A 15,905-nucleotide genomic window follows, 5' to 3' on the forward strand; every position below is an offset into this window, starting at 1 on the left:
GGGTTCTTTTTTTACTAACAAAAGTCTAATTGAGAGTATTAATAAAATTATTTCATCATTATTACGCCATGTCTTACTTCATTTCATTTAAGAAAAAATTAAGCATCACCAAGCACGAATTCAGTTTAGGCCCTGTGGTTTTTTAAGCTTTGTTGATAGGCAGGGTACAGGAAGTGTGATCAGCCTGTACTCCCACTGTAGTTCATTTGTGCCTGCGTGTTTGCCCTTTTTCTTGCACACAATAATCATAGTTCCTCCAGGGTTAGCTAGAAAATACATGTGAAACTCTTTCTGCATCCTGCTCACAGACAAAACAACGCCAACCAGAATCACCCACCCTGTCACGCTTGGTACTCCAACAAACCCCTCCCCCATTTATTTTATGCCAAGCATTATAAGCACATTTTGTCCTCTGTTTTATCAATTTAAAAGGTCATAAAAGTAAAAAATACACAATCTGTTGCAAAGAAAATCTGTCAAATGATAGTCTTTCATGAACGGCTGTCTTGAAAGTTCCTTTTATTCTCATCAGACCAAAAAAGATGATGTTCATGTCTTTGTCACCCTCCTGAGGTAAGAACCTGACTACTGTCATTGTCTTCTGACCTCCCTCCCTCTCTGTATTATGTGTATCCATCAGAGTTGCTCAGAGTATTCTTTTGTCTTGCCAGTGTAACAGTAGTAGAACTACTGGAGTGGGATCTGTCTCAGAACCTGGAGCAGGACTTTTGTTTTCGCTTCAAAGTTGGAAAACAGATCATGTCTGGCACCCCAGAGATGATTATCCAGTAAAAAACAGAAAGGAAGCATTTTTTTAAATACGTTCCGTGATACCTCCCCGCTTCTGTGCCAGCCATTTGAAAACGAGGGTCATCTGAGTTTTGGCACTCTCCGTCTAACAGTTGAACAGGAACCTGCATGTTTATGGTGTTTCCTGAGTTCTCGTGAGACCCAGCATAATTTCTTTAACCAGTTTCCAAATATGACCTGCAGTGTTTCTGAGCCTCATTTACTGTTAAACCGTAGCAAAAACACTATTTAATGTCTGCGGGTTCGCGTGCAAATTTAGAACAATGCCGCCTGTTGTGAACCTGCTTTTGCTTTCAGATTTAAAGAAAACCCCTATGTCCTTTTATTGGCTGGCATAAAGTGAAAGCGAGTGCAGAATTCTTGGGCTTTTCATCGAACGCCAGAAGCTGCTGAGGTTTACATGATGGATCTACTCAACTGACAAGTCGACAAGAAAGGACTGCAAGGAGAACTGCAGGTTTCAAACAGGTAACGAGCTGTTTAGATACTTTTAATCTTGGTCACAGTCATTATGAGCTGGTTAATGAACTAAAGCCTATCCATGGTCCACATGGCAGTAAAAGGAGCAGGATCCTCCCTCCCGTCCGGCCACCAAACACCTCCCTCTACATGAAAACGCCTCTTCAGCCAGTTCAGAGTCTCAGTTATAGAAATCGTCCCTGTCAGGCTGACCTCCAGGAGCTTCTGGACAGAGTGCGCTCCGCTCTGAACCGGGCCCCCCTGTGGAGACCTCCAGGAGGGTTTGGCGAAGGAACGGATCATCTCGGAAGCCTACAGCAACAGCTTTGGGCTTCAACGGATCAGCCAATCATCACGTCAACCTTCGACTGATGGATCCGCTCAGCCAAAACTGCACTCGGCCCCTATGCAAGGTGTGTCCAGACTGTGCCATCAACCGGTGCAGCCAGATCAGAGTGGAACACGCCCCGGCAGCGATGGACAGCTCCAGGCATGACTGTTGCTACAGCTGGTTCCACGACAAAACAAAAGAGCTGCCAAGAAGTTTGGCGCCGCCTCGCACCGATTGTTGGGGGTTGAATGAAGGGAATTTGGAGCATGTGGCTGGAAGACTAACCATCCCTCTGTGGCAGAACTTGGACAGAGGACACAAACTCCTGCTGCCCCTGATAGCTCCTGTGGAACCAGTCGGGACCACCAGCCAAAGCAGAGCAGCGGCTACCGACACCGTCTGGAGCGTTGATGCTGAAACAGAGCTTGAGTTTGCTCTCGCGCCATTTGGGGTGAACATGGAGGGCTTCCCCCCGGATCAAGGCGGCATCGCAAAAGGGCCCGAATCCTCTGAAAACCCGAAAATGCCTGGACTGGGTCGCGTCTTGCATGGTGAAGAGGGCGGGCCGGATACAGAAGTGTTGGAGACCCATTTCAGCATGACGCCAGACAACCTGGGCTGGATGAGCTCTGGCCTGGGAAGTTTTGGAAGTGCTGAGGGATCACCAGGTAAAAAAGAGAGTGGCTGCACGGGTGTCACACTTGAGGTTTTCCTTTTGGTTGAGAAGCCATTGGGGCTTTTTGTGATTAAGAGCAACGCCGGAATCCCCGTCGTTACCGGCAGAGCCAGTTAGTCATTCATTGTTTTGGCCATCTGCAAAAGGTGCGGCTTAGTTTTGATTTGGTTTTGAATTACACCAAGTCAGGTGCCAATAAAGGACGAGTGTCCACAGCGGACTCGTCACATTCTGGTTAAACATCATCAAATTGTTCATTTTTTCCCAGAAATCGCCTGCGATATCAGCTCTACGGACAATTTGCTTGCTTGCTTGAGTGGTTTCACTTTGACAAGAGCATGTTTTTCGTTTTTGCACAAAAAGTTTGGGTACTTTTTTCACATCGGGTACAGAAGTCTCGCCTACAAATGAAGTGACCGAAAATGAATGACAGATATGACTGGCGAGGGCCAGTGGCAGGAAAAGTGAAATATTGACTCCTGTGTGAAGCAGCACGCACCCATAAGGCCTCGGCCAGTTCTCTCTTGACGCTGCGCCAAAATCGGAGTGCGCGGAAAAACCAGCGTGCACGGGGGTTTGGCGTGTTTGGTGGGCAAAGTGAAAGCAAAAGTTACAGAGGAACAGATCTGCGTTCGCTGCTGGTCGCTGAAGCACCATCGGGAGGTTTGGGGACCATCGTCCACGAACAGGTAGCGTTGAAATGTGTGCGCGTCTGTTTATAGTGCGCAAAGCTGTTAGGTGCGTTTTTAACGTGCACGCGTCGTATTTTAATCATCGCTTCGTTTCCCTTTATCCCTCGCCGCAGTACAGTGCGACTAAGTTCCGGCACGCACACATTGCTGTGTTTTCATTGCAGCATGTCGTAGACGAATGAAACCTTTTCTTTTCTTTTTTCCTCTCGATACTTTGTTGTGGATGTCGGTTTAACGTTCTCGGTTGTGCGCGTATGTCGCAGCGGCGCCGGACACGCAGAACAAAAGCGACAGTGTTCCTGACCTCGGCAAAGATGGGCGCGTGTATGAACGTGTGTCAACAGACTTTTACACATTCAAAAAAGTTCTTCAAGTTCTTAATTTCTTATTGCCTTTGCAAATTGTCCTATTCTGGTTTTGTCCAATTTCGGGGGCACCCACCCAAATGTACAACAAAGCCTTTCGAACCACTTTGTTGCAATAGTCATATATATAATAATAATTATCATTAATAGTTGGAAATATTGCATTTTAAACGAATTTCGAATGAACACAAGAGGTGCGTTTACACAAGAGAGGGAAAATGAAACTAATTTAAAAAATAATTTGACCATAAAACGACTAAAGTGAGCAATGGCAACGATTAAGGTCTAATGTGCGTGTGTGTGTCCGTGTGTGTGATCGAGCAATGATGAAATGACCAAACTATTAATGGAAACTCTTTGTCTGTTACTGTTGGGGTTTCTTGGCTTTCTTCACTTGGCTTTCTACTTTTCTTTTCACCTGCATGGCGTCAGGTGCCAAAATGCAGGATGAGCAAGAAAACCTGCCCGCCTGCCCTGACCTTGCAGATCCAGGTTAGTATTTTCTTTAGCTAGCATGTGACGATGCTCCGGGGGGCTCATGCATCCATTCTTTCCTATTGATCAGGAACCAAGATGCAGGATGTGGATGAAGTGCCAAACATGTCTCTCGAATTTGGAGATTTACCAGGTCAGAATTACACAACCGTAGCATTGATTTCATTTCATTTTTAGGAAGTAACGCATAATTAGGGGATTTCCTGCCTTAGTCTTAACTGAAAATGGTGAGAGAATCTCTTCCTGCTTTTCCACTATTAATGTGACAAAGGCAGCAAATACAGTCAGGGCCTATATCAGAGCTGGCACCAGTGTTGGAAGAATTTGCATGGCAGGGAGTGTTGCTGGGTGGACCCTGTGCAAAGGGTAGAGGAACCAAACAGAGCATTTGAATTGATCTAATACAGCGCCTTCTATCTGTAAATTGAGTTATCTGGGTTTGGGCCTGAACTAAAGTCCGTCTGTGCAATATGTCTGTTACCACATCATGTAAGTGGCTAACTAGCAGAGTGTTGTTGTGTTATCTGCATGACTAAAGCAACCAACCCCTGAAAACCCACTTGTTCTCTGTTACAGAAGATTTGTCCGAATTCTTGAATGAACAATACATTGTCGGTAAGTTTCCGATAAGACGGGTAAGACGTCTGCTGTTGGGTCCGCCACCAACGTCCTAACAGTTGTATAAACATTTTAATAACCCCTCTGTGCCAGTTTGAACCCTCCTGTGGTGAATAACACCTTTATTATGTTGAATTGGGTTTGTAAGCATGTGACCGTGAGCCAATCATGTCAGGCTGGTGTTCAATAAAGAGCATTAATGGCTGAGCTATTATCAGGATGCAACAATGGCGCATATTAATTCCAAAAACAAACACTGACATCAAGTTTGTGATATTGACTCACTGCCTTAAACTTTGCCCATGAGCAGATCTGTTTCGGATCACCTGGTTTTGAAAGGGGACGGGAATGGGCCACGGCCATGGTCAATAACGAAATAAACTCTCATCTATTTGAATCCCAATGCAGCCTACACCTGCTACACCTCTCGCGTGATGAGTTCTCTGCTTTTTCTGACGTAGATCCAGAAGTGCTGTTAGGCGATCCACTGTGGAACTACGAAGAGGGCCCCAGCAAGCCCGGTAAGAGCGCTTCAATTTCACTCTAAATGGCAGAAAAGGGAAAAAGTTACCATTGGCTCAGCGACGAAAAACAGATAAACCGATCCCAAATGGGTGACATAAAAATGTGATTCAAGCCTCAGTTTTACCTTTTTTTTTCTTGTAACACGTGAGTTTGTTCCCCTTTCTGTTCCCTATTTAGAAACATTCATTAAGGTCTACAATTCTTTAGAAACATTCTTACAATTCTACAATTCTTTATCTGCACTTTAACTTTTGGGCTCTGTACGTGGCTTACTTCCTCTTTTCTGGCACGTCAGGTGCCTCGTCGGAGCCGCACGACTCTGGTAGCCTCCGGGAGAACCAGGAAGCTAAACAAGCACACAAGACTGAGAAAAGGGCCAAACCACTCAATGGTAAATGAGCACACACACACACACACGCACGCACAAGCTCAGCTGTTCTCATCAGTCAAGTCTGCTTTCTCAACTATGTAAATAGATTGATCCTTGAGTGGCCGGTTGACAGGCTTTATTCGCATTTCTCTGCTTCAGGGCCAGAGCCGCAGCCCCCCTCTGATGACAACACTCCATGTAAAAGGCAAAGGGTAACAGGTGAGACCTGCTGACACTGTTAGTGCTAAATGAACCATCACTGGTAACATTATGGCGTCTTTTGTCGTTTCGGTCTATAGTCCACCGGTTTGGATGGTTTGGGCAATTCTTATCTGCCTTCCAGCTTAATGAACAACTTAACTGAAAGAACAAAATAAAATAAACATGAATTGATTCGGCTGTTGGGAAAACCAAAGGAAGTCCACTTGAATTTTCATAAGCCCCAAATTGACTTGCTTGATCGTCTTCACCGTAGCTTCCTCATAGGTGGGATTTTGCCATCGTAAAAGAGCTATCGATGAGAAATTTAAATCGCCATCACAGCCTAGTTTGGTTGTTTGGAATAACAAGATTGGACTTTAATCAAACTGATATAGCCCAGCTCAAGCCCAAGTTTGGTTTTAACCGCAATCACATGACCTTTGTGTCAGCTCTTGCCATGTGGCCACACCGAAAAGAGGGACTGGTAAGCCGTCTGCCAGTCAAAGTCCTGTCAGTGGTAAAATAAACATGGTTGCATAAGTGAAAACGGATTATTGAAGTAACTGGAGGGAAGAGCTTGTTGACAGACTTACTTGGTTCCGATACTGATGATATACAGGCCCAGAAACAGAAAGTGTCATTTCAAAGATTGCAGAGACAATGTGCCAAAAGGAGAAGTATGATTCCGCAGGACTTCCTGTAGGTAACTTTTCTGCAGTTTTGATAGATGATTAGTGTTCGATTGTTGACATGAAAGTACGTGTCTCTCGCTGTAGCGCTGCTCAGCCAGCTCTAGAGGGAACAAAAGGAATTCCCCATGGGCCGACAACACCTAGGGTGAGATAACAATACCGATATTTTCAGACACCGACCAGGAATTGGACCTGGGTCTATCAGACCGCCTCACCACGCCTCCCAGAGTCCTTCAGCTGCATCCTCCCATGCACCTGATCACCATCCCAGACCCTCCTCTGTATCAGGTGGTGCATGCCCTGAGTATCTCCTCTCCAGTTATTACAATCCCATGCTCCCCTTTGACTTCGACTTTCATACTTGGTAAGTTGGTTGTTGAGTTGGTGTTTTTAAATGTGAAGTCTTTTGCGGCTCATCCCACTTACAAGACGTTAACCAGACGGCATCCGTGTTCTTCCGACAGTTCCTGCCTCCTCGCCACCGAAATCCCTTCACCCTTCACCACTCTCACCAGGTGAGTGAATTAAGCGCACGGGTTAAATGGGGGCCGCACAAATGCACCGAATAATAAAGGAGATAATGAATCCACTGCAAAAATCCCACATCGCCATTGTCATAGGTTTTCTCCCTGCTTGATCTGAAGCTGGCACACTGACACTGCCTTTACAGCCTCTCTAGCTAGCTCTGTTTCCAATTGAACCAGTCACTCAGAACAAAACGAGCGCGGCTGTTCCTCAGGAAATTCATGCTCCCGGTCACTGCATTTCTTGCTCTTGTAGCGGACGGTACAGTAGCACCGGTCCAAATGAGTTCGTCCCCACCAGGATCTCTGTCAGACACTGCTAGCAGAGCTGTGTCCCCCTCACACGCTTCACCCCCCTCCCCCATAAACGGTGAGTGTCGCTATATCCCGCTGCCTGTCCGTCTGTGTATACTTTGCGGCACCTATGCTTTCATGTGAGGGACTTCTTCTCTTCGTGTTTCACTCCGATTTCCCCCCCAAAATCCCATCTGGAATCTTATTTGTGCTCATTTTTCAGAGGGTGTAAGGGTCTACATTCTTGAAGCAAAGGCGCACATGAGTCAGAGCTGTGAGGTTATCGAGGGAGGCCTTACCCTGAGTTCGCATTACGTCGATGTGCAAGTCAGCCAGAGGGAGATCGTCTACCGATGTGGGAAAAACACCAATAAAGTTCAGGATAAGGAGCTTATTTTTAACGGCGATGCCCACCGGCAGAATAGCTTGCTGGATCAGAGTCAGGTAGGTTTGTTTTTTTTAACTTTAAGCTTTTTACCCAGAAGAGCTTAATGTTAACTTCAACTCACCGGTGCCTGCATTTATCCAGATCTTCGACGGCTCACTCGGAGACAATCCCAAGCGCTACATATTGCTAATGGGCGATGCTGGTATGGGAAAAAGCACCCTGATCAAGAAGCTGTGCCTCAACTGGTCTAAGGATCATTTCCCGCAGTTCGATTTTGTCTTCCTGCTGGACGGGAAAATGCTGGCTTTAACAAAGCCCATCTTCAGCCTCCAGACCCTCCTGTTGAACTTCTCCTCCTTTGCTACCGCCTGCTTTGACCCAGATGCGGTTTTTGCTCAGGTTATGGCGGCGCCAAAGCGGGTGCTCATTATTTTCGACGGCTTTGCCGAGGTACGGGACTTTGAGACGCTGCTCCAGACACAGGAAAAAGATCTGAGCGCGTCGCTGCAGAAAGACAGCAAAGCGCAGACATACACGATAAAACAGCTGTTTGCAGGCATCCTCCAGAGGGCGGTGCTTCGGGGTTGCACTCTTGTGCTCTCCACGCGACCCAGAGGTGCTGCTAGCCAGGTTCTACGACGCACAGACAGCTATTTGGAGGTGTGCGGTTTCTCCGTCCCTGACGTGGAGACGTACGTGTCTCGGTACTTCACCGATCCGACCCTCAGGGAATCTGCCTTGGAGCACTTGAAAAGCCACAGATACCTGCATCTCCTCTGCTGGAACCCCGGACTTTGTCGTCTGGTGTGCTCTGTTTTGGAAGGGTCGAAGAACATAAGAGAATTGCCCAGAACCTTGACTGAGCTCTGCCGCCAAGTGCTGGACCTGAGAGTGAAAGGATGTTCGCCGGCTTTCACCTTCACACCGTCGAGTGTTAAACCTGAAAACACTGTGGAAGCTAAAGAAGGCTCAAGCAGCTCTGAAGGGTGGGTGCAACCTGTAGACGTTCAGCCCCAAAGCTCAGAAAGTGCAGCAATAGAGGAGAAAGAGGGGGAAGAAGAGAAGGCAGAGGAGGCAACAGGTGTTGAAGAAGGTGAAGAACCTCAAGAGTTACTGTCCCAGCTGAGCTGCTTGGCCTGGGACGGAGTCAAATCGCACACCTCCGTCATTCCAGACGGGAAATATGTATCTCCTAGACTCAAGGCATTTGGCCTGAGGACTGGGCTGCTGGATTGTCATGATCTGAGGATGACACACCTCATCTCAAGCGGGGAGATAAAGGGAGGAGGTGGGAAGGCCAAAGGACAGAAGAAGACCAGGAAGAAAGTTTGTGAAGAAAACGCAACAGAAAGAGAACCAGCCAAAGAACACATTCTGCTGTGGGCCAATCCTTACCTGCAGAGTTACCTGGCGGCGCTCCATTTGTGCCTGTCAAGGTGAGTCTGACCCTCAGTGACGTTTCTGGGGCTTTCCATGGAGCTACCGAATAAACGCCTCATCGCTCTCTTTCGATCGCTCTTTTCTCTCCGTTTCTCCAGGGTGGTTTCACATCGCACTTTCTTCAAGAGCCTCCCTCTCCTGTCGGGCCCAAAGTCCTGCCGGCGCTGCCAACGGGAAGTGCTGGAGCTCACTCAGCGGTTCGCTTTTGGAATTTTGATGGAAAAGCTAGAGACACTCGACGCTGAGGCCAGTCTCAGAGACGCGCTCGTCGCCAAACAGACTTTATTGACCAAACACCTTGAGGATCTGTCACACGGCGGCCTGAGTCCGGCTCAGCTTCTGCAGGCTTGCCACTATGTTTATGAAGTGAGTTTGATACGTGGCAGTCCGAGCACGGATGGGAGTGACACAGAATTAAAGCGTCAGTCAAAGCTACCGGAGGTCCTGGCGTTTCGTGGCGTTCCCATCGACCCTTTGGATGCCTTTGTTGTGTGGCATGTTCTAGAAAGAGCAGGCCAGGAAGGTCACAGTTTCAGTTTGGATCTGGAGGATTCTGGGATACAGATTTCGGGACTCAGAGCCCTCGTGGGCCTCAGCAACATCAACACCTACAGGTACCATTAGCCTCAATACTTCTTCACCTCTGATTGATGTCCCAAAATATGTGTCCTTAGCCCCTTTTTCACCACCCTTTCTAGGAATCTTTACTACCAGGAATTTATTTACAATGGTAAAAACAAGAAATTGTAGGAACTCAGTTAGGACATACATGGAGACTAACTAGGGAACTATTTGTCCATGGGGTTGTGCTAATGCTGCAGCTATCTCATTTGTGATGACAAAGTCTTGTTTCCATTTTATGATGCTGCTGCGTATGCTAGATAAAGGAGCCATCATTTTTATGTTTTTAGAGCTTTGTAAATAAATATAATAAAACCCATCTGGCCCTGCCCCTTTACCCCAATCCTGGCCTCTGATTGGTTGGAACACTGTTCACAACAGTTTATGGATGTTTCTTGGAGCTTTTGGACAGTAGTTGACCTACAGTGGGGGTGGGGGGGGGGCGTGTTCACAGAGATGCTAACAGTGTGTGAGTCAAAGATCTCCTGTAAGTGAGTGATTTTTATTTTTTTGCAAAAACAAATCACTGGTCCCACCGTTAAGTGCAAGCCCTGTAAGTCCACCTTCCTACAAGAGCAATCACTTCTTAATAAATCGAGCTTGCGTTGTTTGGATGCTAACTGTGATGTTAACGACCGATACCGTTCCAACCCTTCAGGGCCTGCATTGCCGATGTCGTCACCCTGTGGGAGCAGCTGAAGCAGAGCGGTGAGGAGAGCCTCCTACAAAGAGCAGTGTCCAAATTCAAGATTCACCCTCTGAAGGCCTCCCAGGTTTGTCACATAGAGCACCTGGCAAAGCTGGTGAACGTGCACATGCAGAAGAGGTTCCCAAACAGGTAACGCAGCACGTGCTTGAACACACGAAAGACTTTATATTCGCCTCGTTGGTCATGTGCGAGTGGCTGTCTTTCAGCAGCAGCCAGTCAGATCCAATCCTGGCTGAGGGGGTTCCAGCCGTGACAGGCCTGCACAGGCTGGAGTTAGAGTGGGTCACTACATTTTCACATATCTGAGCCCCCATACATGTCGATGATTATAATGACCGTAATACTACCATCTTCCTCTAGGCTTGGTCCAGATAAAGGTTCAAAGGCTCTTCCTAAACTGTGGGAGCTCCTGCCAGGTCTACATAATCTAGAGCACTTAGAGTAAATATGTCTCCGTCAACGAACCGATCGCTGTCTCTGCTTTGTTTGTAGCGTGATGCTAACTTTCGCTCCCTTTAGTTTAGAGAACAGCAAAATAGGGGACAGAGGAGCGGAGAATCTGGCCGATGCTCTGGTATCACTTCGTTTACTGGAGGTACTCAAGTGGGTACAACATATGTAGTCTTCTCTTCTCATATCTTGTTAGGTTAGGAACAAGAGAGCTTTTAACTGCCTGTAGTCTTTTGTGCTGACCTCAAATATCTTGTTTGATAGTTTGTCTCAGAATTGCATTGGAGATAAGGGGATGAAGAAACTGGCCATCACACTACGAGACCTCCCCAAGCTGCACTGTCTGAGGTAGGAAACGCACAGACGGTATTTCCAGTGACCCACAGGAAGAGTTGTGACTCTGCAGAGTGTCTGGCTTGATAAAGATAATAAAATAAACCCCCCCTTTTTCTTTTTTCAGTCTCTACAGCAACATGATTTCTGATGAAGGGGCAAAGAGTTTAGCGGCTGTTCTCCCCTACATGGCATCCCTCACTGACCTTGAGTAAGATGGTTCTATTTGTATATTCATGTAGCGATGTGTTGTTCAGTGTGATGTGTCGTCATGAAGGCATTGGGGGATGGGTTCAGTTGCTCTGTGGCCATCTTTGCTTGAATCTCGCTTCTGTTCCACAGTGTAAAGTACAACGAGCTAACCGATGTTGGAGCAGAGAGCCTGGGAGCCAGTCTGAAAAAGTGTAAGAACATAAAGACCCTGAGGTGAGGAATCGCCACTTGTGCATCTGAGCAGGTCGGCGGCTCGACTGGATTCAACATTCAGCTAATTGATACTTAAACACGTGTGACAGGATGTGGAACCAGCTCATTCCATGCAGAGTGTTTGAGAGGCTACGGAAGGAGGACAACAGGATCCTTTGGCATTAGGAGAACCCTGACGGTGATGTTCAACCATGGTTGTGCATGCACGTGCACTACAGGACGCCTTTGCCACGATAGGTCTATGAAGAGAAAGTGAGAGCTCGCACAAAAATGAAATGAAAATGCTGTACAGCTGCTGCTTTGTTAAAGTCCTAAACGAGGATGAATCTGCTACTGATGACAATGCATCCTAAAGGGTCTGACATGCATTTATTTATTTATTTATTTATTTTTAACACAATAGTGTTTGGGTTTAGCTGCCATGCTCCTGGAACTGATTCCTGTCTGGTTTGCATGTTCTCCCCATGTATGTTGATGGATGGATGAATGGATGGATGATGGATGGATGCATGGATGGATGGATGGATGGATGGATGGATGGATGGATGGATGGATGGATGAGTCTACATTTTAGATTGCTGGGCAATCATTGAGCACTTCAGAACAAATGAAACATACTACCGTGTGTGTTTACTTTTTAGATTTTCTTTTTCCACTTTTCATTTCTCCAAACCATTTTTTAAATAAAGCACTTCAACTTGAGGTTTCTGTTCACATTTTTGACTTCAACATCTGTAAACCTTTTTTTTTTTTTATTGGCACAGCATTAAGGTGGTATTTAATTTTTTTTCTAATTTTTGCTAACTAGATATAACTGAGGCCCACTTCCTCTAACCTGGTAGAAGAAGCCCCACAATACCAGGTCAACAGTTAGTGGGTCATGTGTTTCATATGAAGTGGTTGTGAAACACAAGGCTGTGAAAATACATAAATCCCAACCACTGCTGTATGATTTTGTTTTATTTTAGATTTAAATGCATCAGTTCATCCCATTGATAATATACAATGAACAATGGTAAATACGTAGATGAAGGTCTTTTAATATGGAAAATTTAACGTGCTTCCGTATTCTGCAAAACCTTATTACCGCTATAAACGTTGGGAGCAGCTTTTGCTGTGCGCTACTGCCATCTTGTGGTCACAATAGGAACTCAGGACGACAAAAGGCTAAACGCATATCAATAAACATCCCAAGCAACAGCTGCAGTGTAACGCAGGGGTTTCTAGTCATTATTTATTATAAAGTAAAACTGCGATGATACATTATTGTACGCAAAAGAGAGAGACCTTCATCCTTTACAGATCATATTTTGCCCTTTATGATTCTCTGATGTAGGTTAGTCTTTTCTTTAAATTATAACACACATGTCCTGAGCACGAAGAGTAGATTATTTTTACTTGCCAGTCATGTAATTACCGTTGTTAATATCAAATGTGCAAAGTGGGGCAAAAAAGTATTTAGTCAGTCACCAATTGTGCAAGTTCTCCCACTTAAAAAGATGAGAGAGGCCAGTAATTTTTCATCATAGGACACCTCAACTATGAGAGACAAAATGGGGGGGAAAGAATCCAGGAAATCACATTGTAGGATTTTTAATGAATTAATTGGTAAATTCCTCAGTAAAATAAGTATTTGGTCACCTACAAACAAGCACGATTTCTGGCTCTCACAGACCTGTAACAACTTCTTCAAGAGGCTCCTCTGTCCTCCACTTGTTACCTGTATTAATGGCACCTGTTTGAACCTGTTTGTTTAACACTATGGCCAAGGCCAAAGAGCTGTCAAAGGACACCAGAAACAAAATTGTAGACCTGCACCAGGCTGGCAAGACTGAATCTGCAATAGGTCAGCAGCTTGGTGTGAAGAGCAATTATTAGAAAATGGAAGACATACAAGACCACTGATAATCTCCCTCGATCTGGGGCTCCACGCAAGATCTCACCCCGTGGGGTCAAAATGATCACAAGAACGGTGAGCAAAAATCCCAGAACCACACGGGGGGACCTAGTGAATGACCTGCAGAGAGCTGGGACCAAAGTAACAAAGGCTACCATCAGTAACACACTACGCCGCCAGGGACTCAAATCCTGCAGTGCCAGACGTGTCCCCCTGCTTAAGCCAGTACATGTTCAGGCCCGTCTGAAGTTTGCTAGAGAGCATTGAGATGATCCAGAAGAGGATTGGGAGAATGTCATATGGTCAGATGAAACCAAAATAGAACTTTTTGGTAAAAACTCAACTTGTCGTGTTTGGAGGAGAAAGAATGCTGAGTTGCATCCAAAGAACACCATACCTACTGTGAAGCATGGGGGTGGAAACATCATGCTTTGGGGCTGTTTTTCGGCAAAGGGACCAGGACAACTGATCCGTGTAAAGGAAAGAATGAATGGGGCCATGTATCGTGAGATTTTGAGTGAAAACCTCCTTCCATCAGCAAGGGCATTCCAAAACATCACTGCTCTAGAGGAGATCTGCATGGAGGAATGGGCCAAAATACCAGCAACAGTGTGTGAAAGCCTTGTGAAGACTTACAGAAAATGTTTGACCTTGCCAACAAAGGGTATATAACAAAGTATTGAGATGAACTTTTGTTATTGACCAAATACTTGTTTTCCACCATAATTTGCAAATAAATTCTTTAAAAATCAGACAATGTGATTTTCTGGATTTTTCTTTCTCATTTTGTCTCTCATAGTTGAAGTGTACCTATGATGAAAATTACAGGCCTCTCTCATCTTTTTAAGTGGGAGAACTTGCACAATTGGTGACTGACTAAATACTTTTTTGCCCCACTGTATGTTCTGAGTAGTTACACTTTAGTCCACAATAATATTTTAATATAATAATAACACCAGTTAGCCCCTTTATTGCAATGATGCAAGAAGTCCTTGTTCTGTATAATATTTGTCGGGTAAATAAATGTGTAGAAGTTGAAATCAACACTTTTGGGCGCTGAGATCTTCTGCAGCCAGATCAAACATAAAGGTGAACTTACACGCACGTTCTCACTCATTAAATACACAACTGCTCATTTCATCCACTTTTTTTTATTGCTGCCAAGATCAAAACTGAATTCATAAGCAGAAGAAAGTGCCATAAAACAGAATTCTGATGACTTATTTCCTGATTTCTTTGAAAAATATACAACTGATACACATTTTAATATATCTTTAAAAAAGCAAACCAGCATCCCCTCAGGCTTATGGAAAGTAAGTAGTTTAACTATCTCCTGAGACTCTTTGTGAAGTTACAGCCTTTAAGATACCTCAGTATTCATAGCTGTCACTGAACTCATCGCAACAGAGGGTTGAATAAGATTTAAACTAATGAGATAGTCAGAAGATTGAATACCTTTTTTGCAACATTGGTAATGCTAAAGCATCACTGAGAGCTTCTCGATATCGTGGCTCTTGAACCTCTTGTTCGCAGCCTGTGTCCAGTGATAACGTGTCCCGCCTGTGCATGCTCTCTGAACTACGCTCCAGTGTGTCCCTGAAGCACACCTACAGTATGTGTGACCCGAAAAGTTTAAAGGATGACTGAAGGATGCATGGATCTGCAAACTAGCAAGTTATTCGGAAAAAAGTAAAAGCAATAACATTGTGGTGTAAGTGACAATGACAGATCACCTATGCTCACTTCAGATCCGCCGAACGTGTATCTAAACTACTTACAAGGTGAGCAACCTGAATCACAGTTATGGTTTGGAGTTCCATCCTTTTGTTCGTTCTGTATTCAGTGAGGAAGACAGCTGTGAGGGAGAAATCCACCGTGTCTATGGATTCAACAGTTTTGAGAAGAGTCCAAGTGACCGGCCCAGTGCAGCGGGCTGCCCACGTCATCGACCGATCGTAAGCCAGGCGGAGACAAAACTCTTCCTGCTACCTTCTTCTGAGCCGTGGCGACCTATAGATGTGACAGAAACGTTACCGATCCGAGATAGCAAGACTAAAAAAAAAGAAGAGCACAAGCAGCGACCCCCAAAAAGGGGATCATCTGGTTTGCTCCACCTACTTTTTCAGTGGCGCATCCGTGCCAAGCAGCATCAGCAACCACTTTGGGCCAGTAAACCTCATCACTGAGCAGAAAGCGGGCACACCGGTCCAATCTGCTCCGGACATCCGCATTATTGCCACCAATCACTTTGCATTCATTTGCATGCTCCGACAGCTCGGTCACTCGAGATACCCTTCAAACACATCCACCTCTGAGTCTGTGTCATAGGGGACTGAAGCCGGGTCAGACAGCACCCCGAGGTCCACCAAAGCCTGGTCCATGTCCTCGGGAAGAAATACTATCCCCACATTCAAAACAATGTACTCCATCAAAAAGGCATAGTAGAGGATCAGGACATTCACAAAGAACAGGCCCAAATAAAACATATATGGGAGATCGTCCAAAAGCGATTCTACCGAATCTATCTGGGCATAAATCGGATCTGGCATAGAAATCTTAGAAAAGCCTGGGGTTTTTCTGGGTCAATGC

The 15,905-nt window shown here is 45.5% G+C and overlaps 1 protein-coding gene across 6 annotated transcripts; it reads left to right on the forward strand.

Moving 5' to 3' along the window:
* The first annotated feature begins 1,130 nt into the window (after window positions 1–1,130).
* Window positions 1,131–12,121, forward strand: ciita (class II, major histocompatibility complex, transactivator). Of its 6 annotated transcripts, XM_057014049.1 has the most exons (22): window positions 1,131–1,278; window positions 1,477–2,268; window positions 3,766–3,825; window positions 3,899–3,961; window positions 4,405–4,443; window positions 4,908–4,967; window positions 5,267–5,362; window positions 5,501–5,560; window positions 6,407–6,598; window positions 6,699–6,749; window positions 7,015–7,128; window positions 7,276–7,496; window positions 7,582–8,876; window positions 8,979–9,494; window positions 10,160–10,339; window positions 10,417–10,488; window positions 10,571–10,651; window positions 10,730–10,813; window positions 10,925–11,008; window positions 11,121–11,204; window positions 11,336–11,419; window positions 11,509–12,121. In XM_057014049.1, exons 2-22 carry the CDS (start codon window positions 1,641–1,643, stop codon window positions 11,582–11,584), a joined length of 4,140 nt encoding a protein of 1,379 aa, XP_056870029.1. In that variant the 5' UTR covers window positions 1,131–1,278; window positions 1,477–1,640; the 3' UTR covers window positions 11,585–12,121. The 6 variants fall into 6 exon arrangements, 5 of the variants coding, with proteins under 5 accessions (XP_056870029.1, XP_056870028.1, XP_056870030.1 ...); XR_008946995.1 differs by lacking the exon at window positions 11,509–12,121 and having other exon boundaries at window positions 1,132–1,278; window positions 1,368–2,268; window positions 10,730–10,805; XM_057014048.1 differs by lacking the exon at window positions 1,131–1,278 and having other exon boundaries at window positions 1,368–2,268.
* The last annotated feature ends 3,784 nt before the right edge of the window (window positions 12,122–15,905 follow it).

This window comes from Takifugu flavidus, chromosome 18, assembly GCF_003711565.1.
Source record: "Takifugu flavidus isolate HTHZ2018 chromosome 18, ASM371156v2, whole genome shotgun sequence".
Lineage (NCBI taxonomy): Eukaryota > Metazoa > Chordata > Actinopteri > Tetraodontiformes > Tetraodontidae > Takifugu > Takifugu flavidus.

Coding starts and splice junctions, on each gene's coding strand:
- ciita (XM_057014049.1), top strand. CDS start 1,641: ATGGATCCGCTCAGCCAAAACTGCACTCGGCCCCTATGCAAGGTGTGT. Junction 4,444..4,907: donor GAATGAACAATACATTGTCG/GTAAGTTTCCGA, acceptor TTTCTGACGTAG/ATCCAGAAGTGCTGTTAGGC. Junction 7,129..7,275: donor ACCCCCCTCCCCCATAAACG/GTGAGTGTCGCT, acceptor CTCATTTTTCAG/AGGGTGTAAGGGTCTACATT.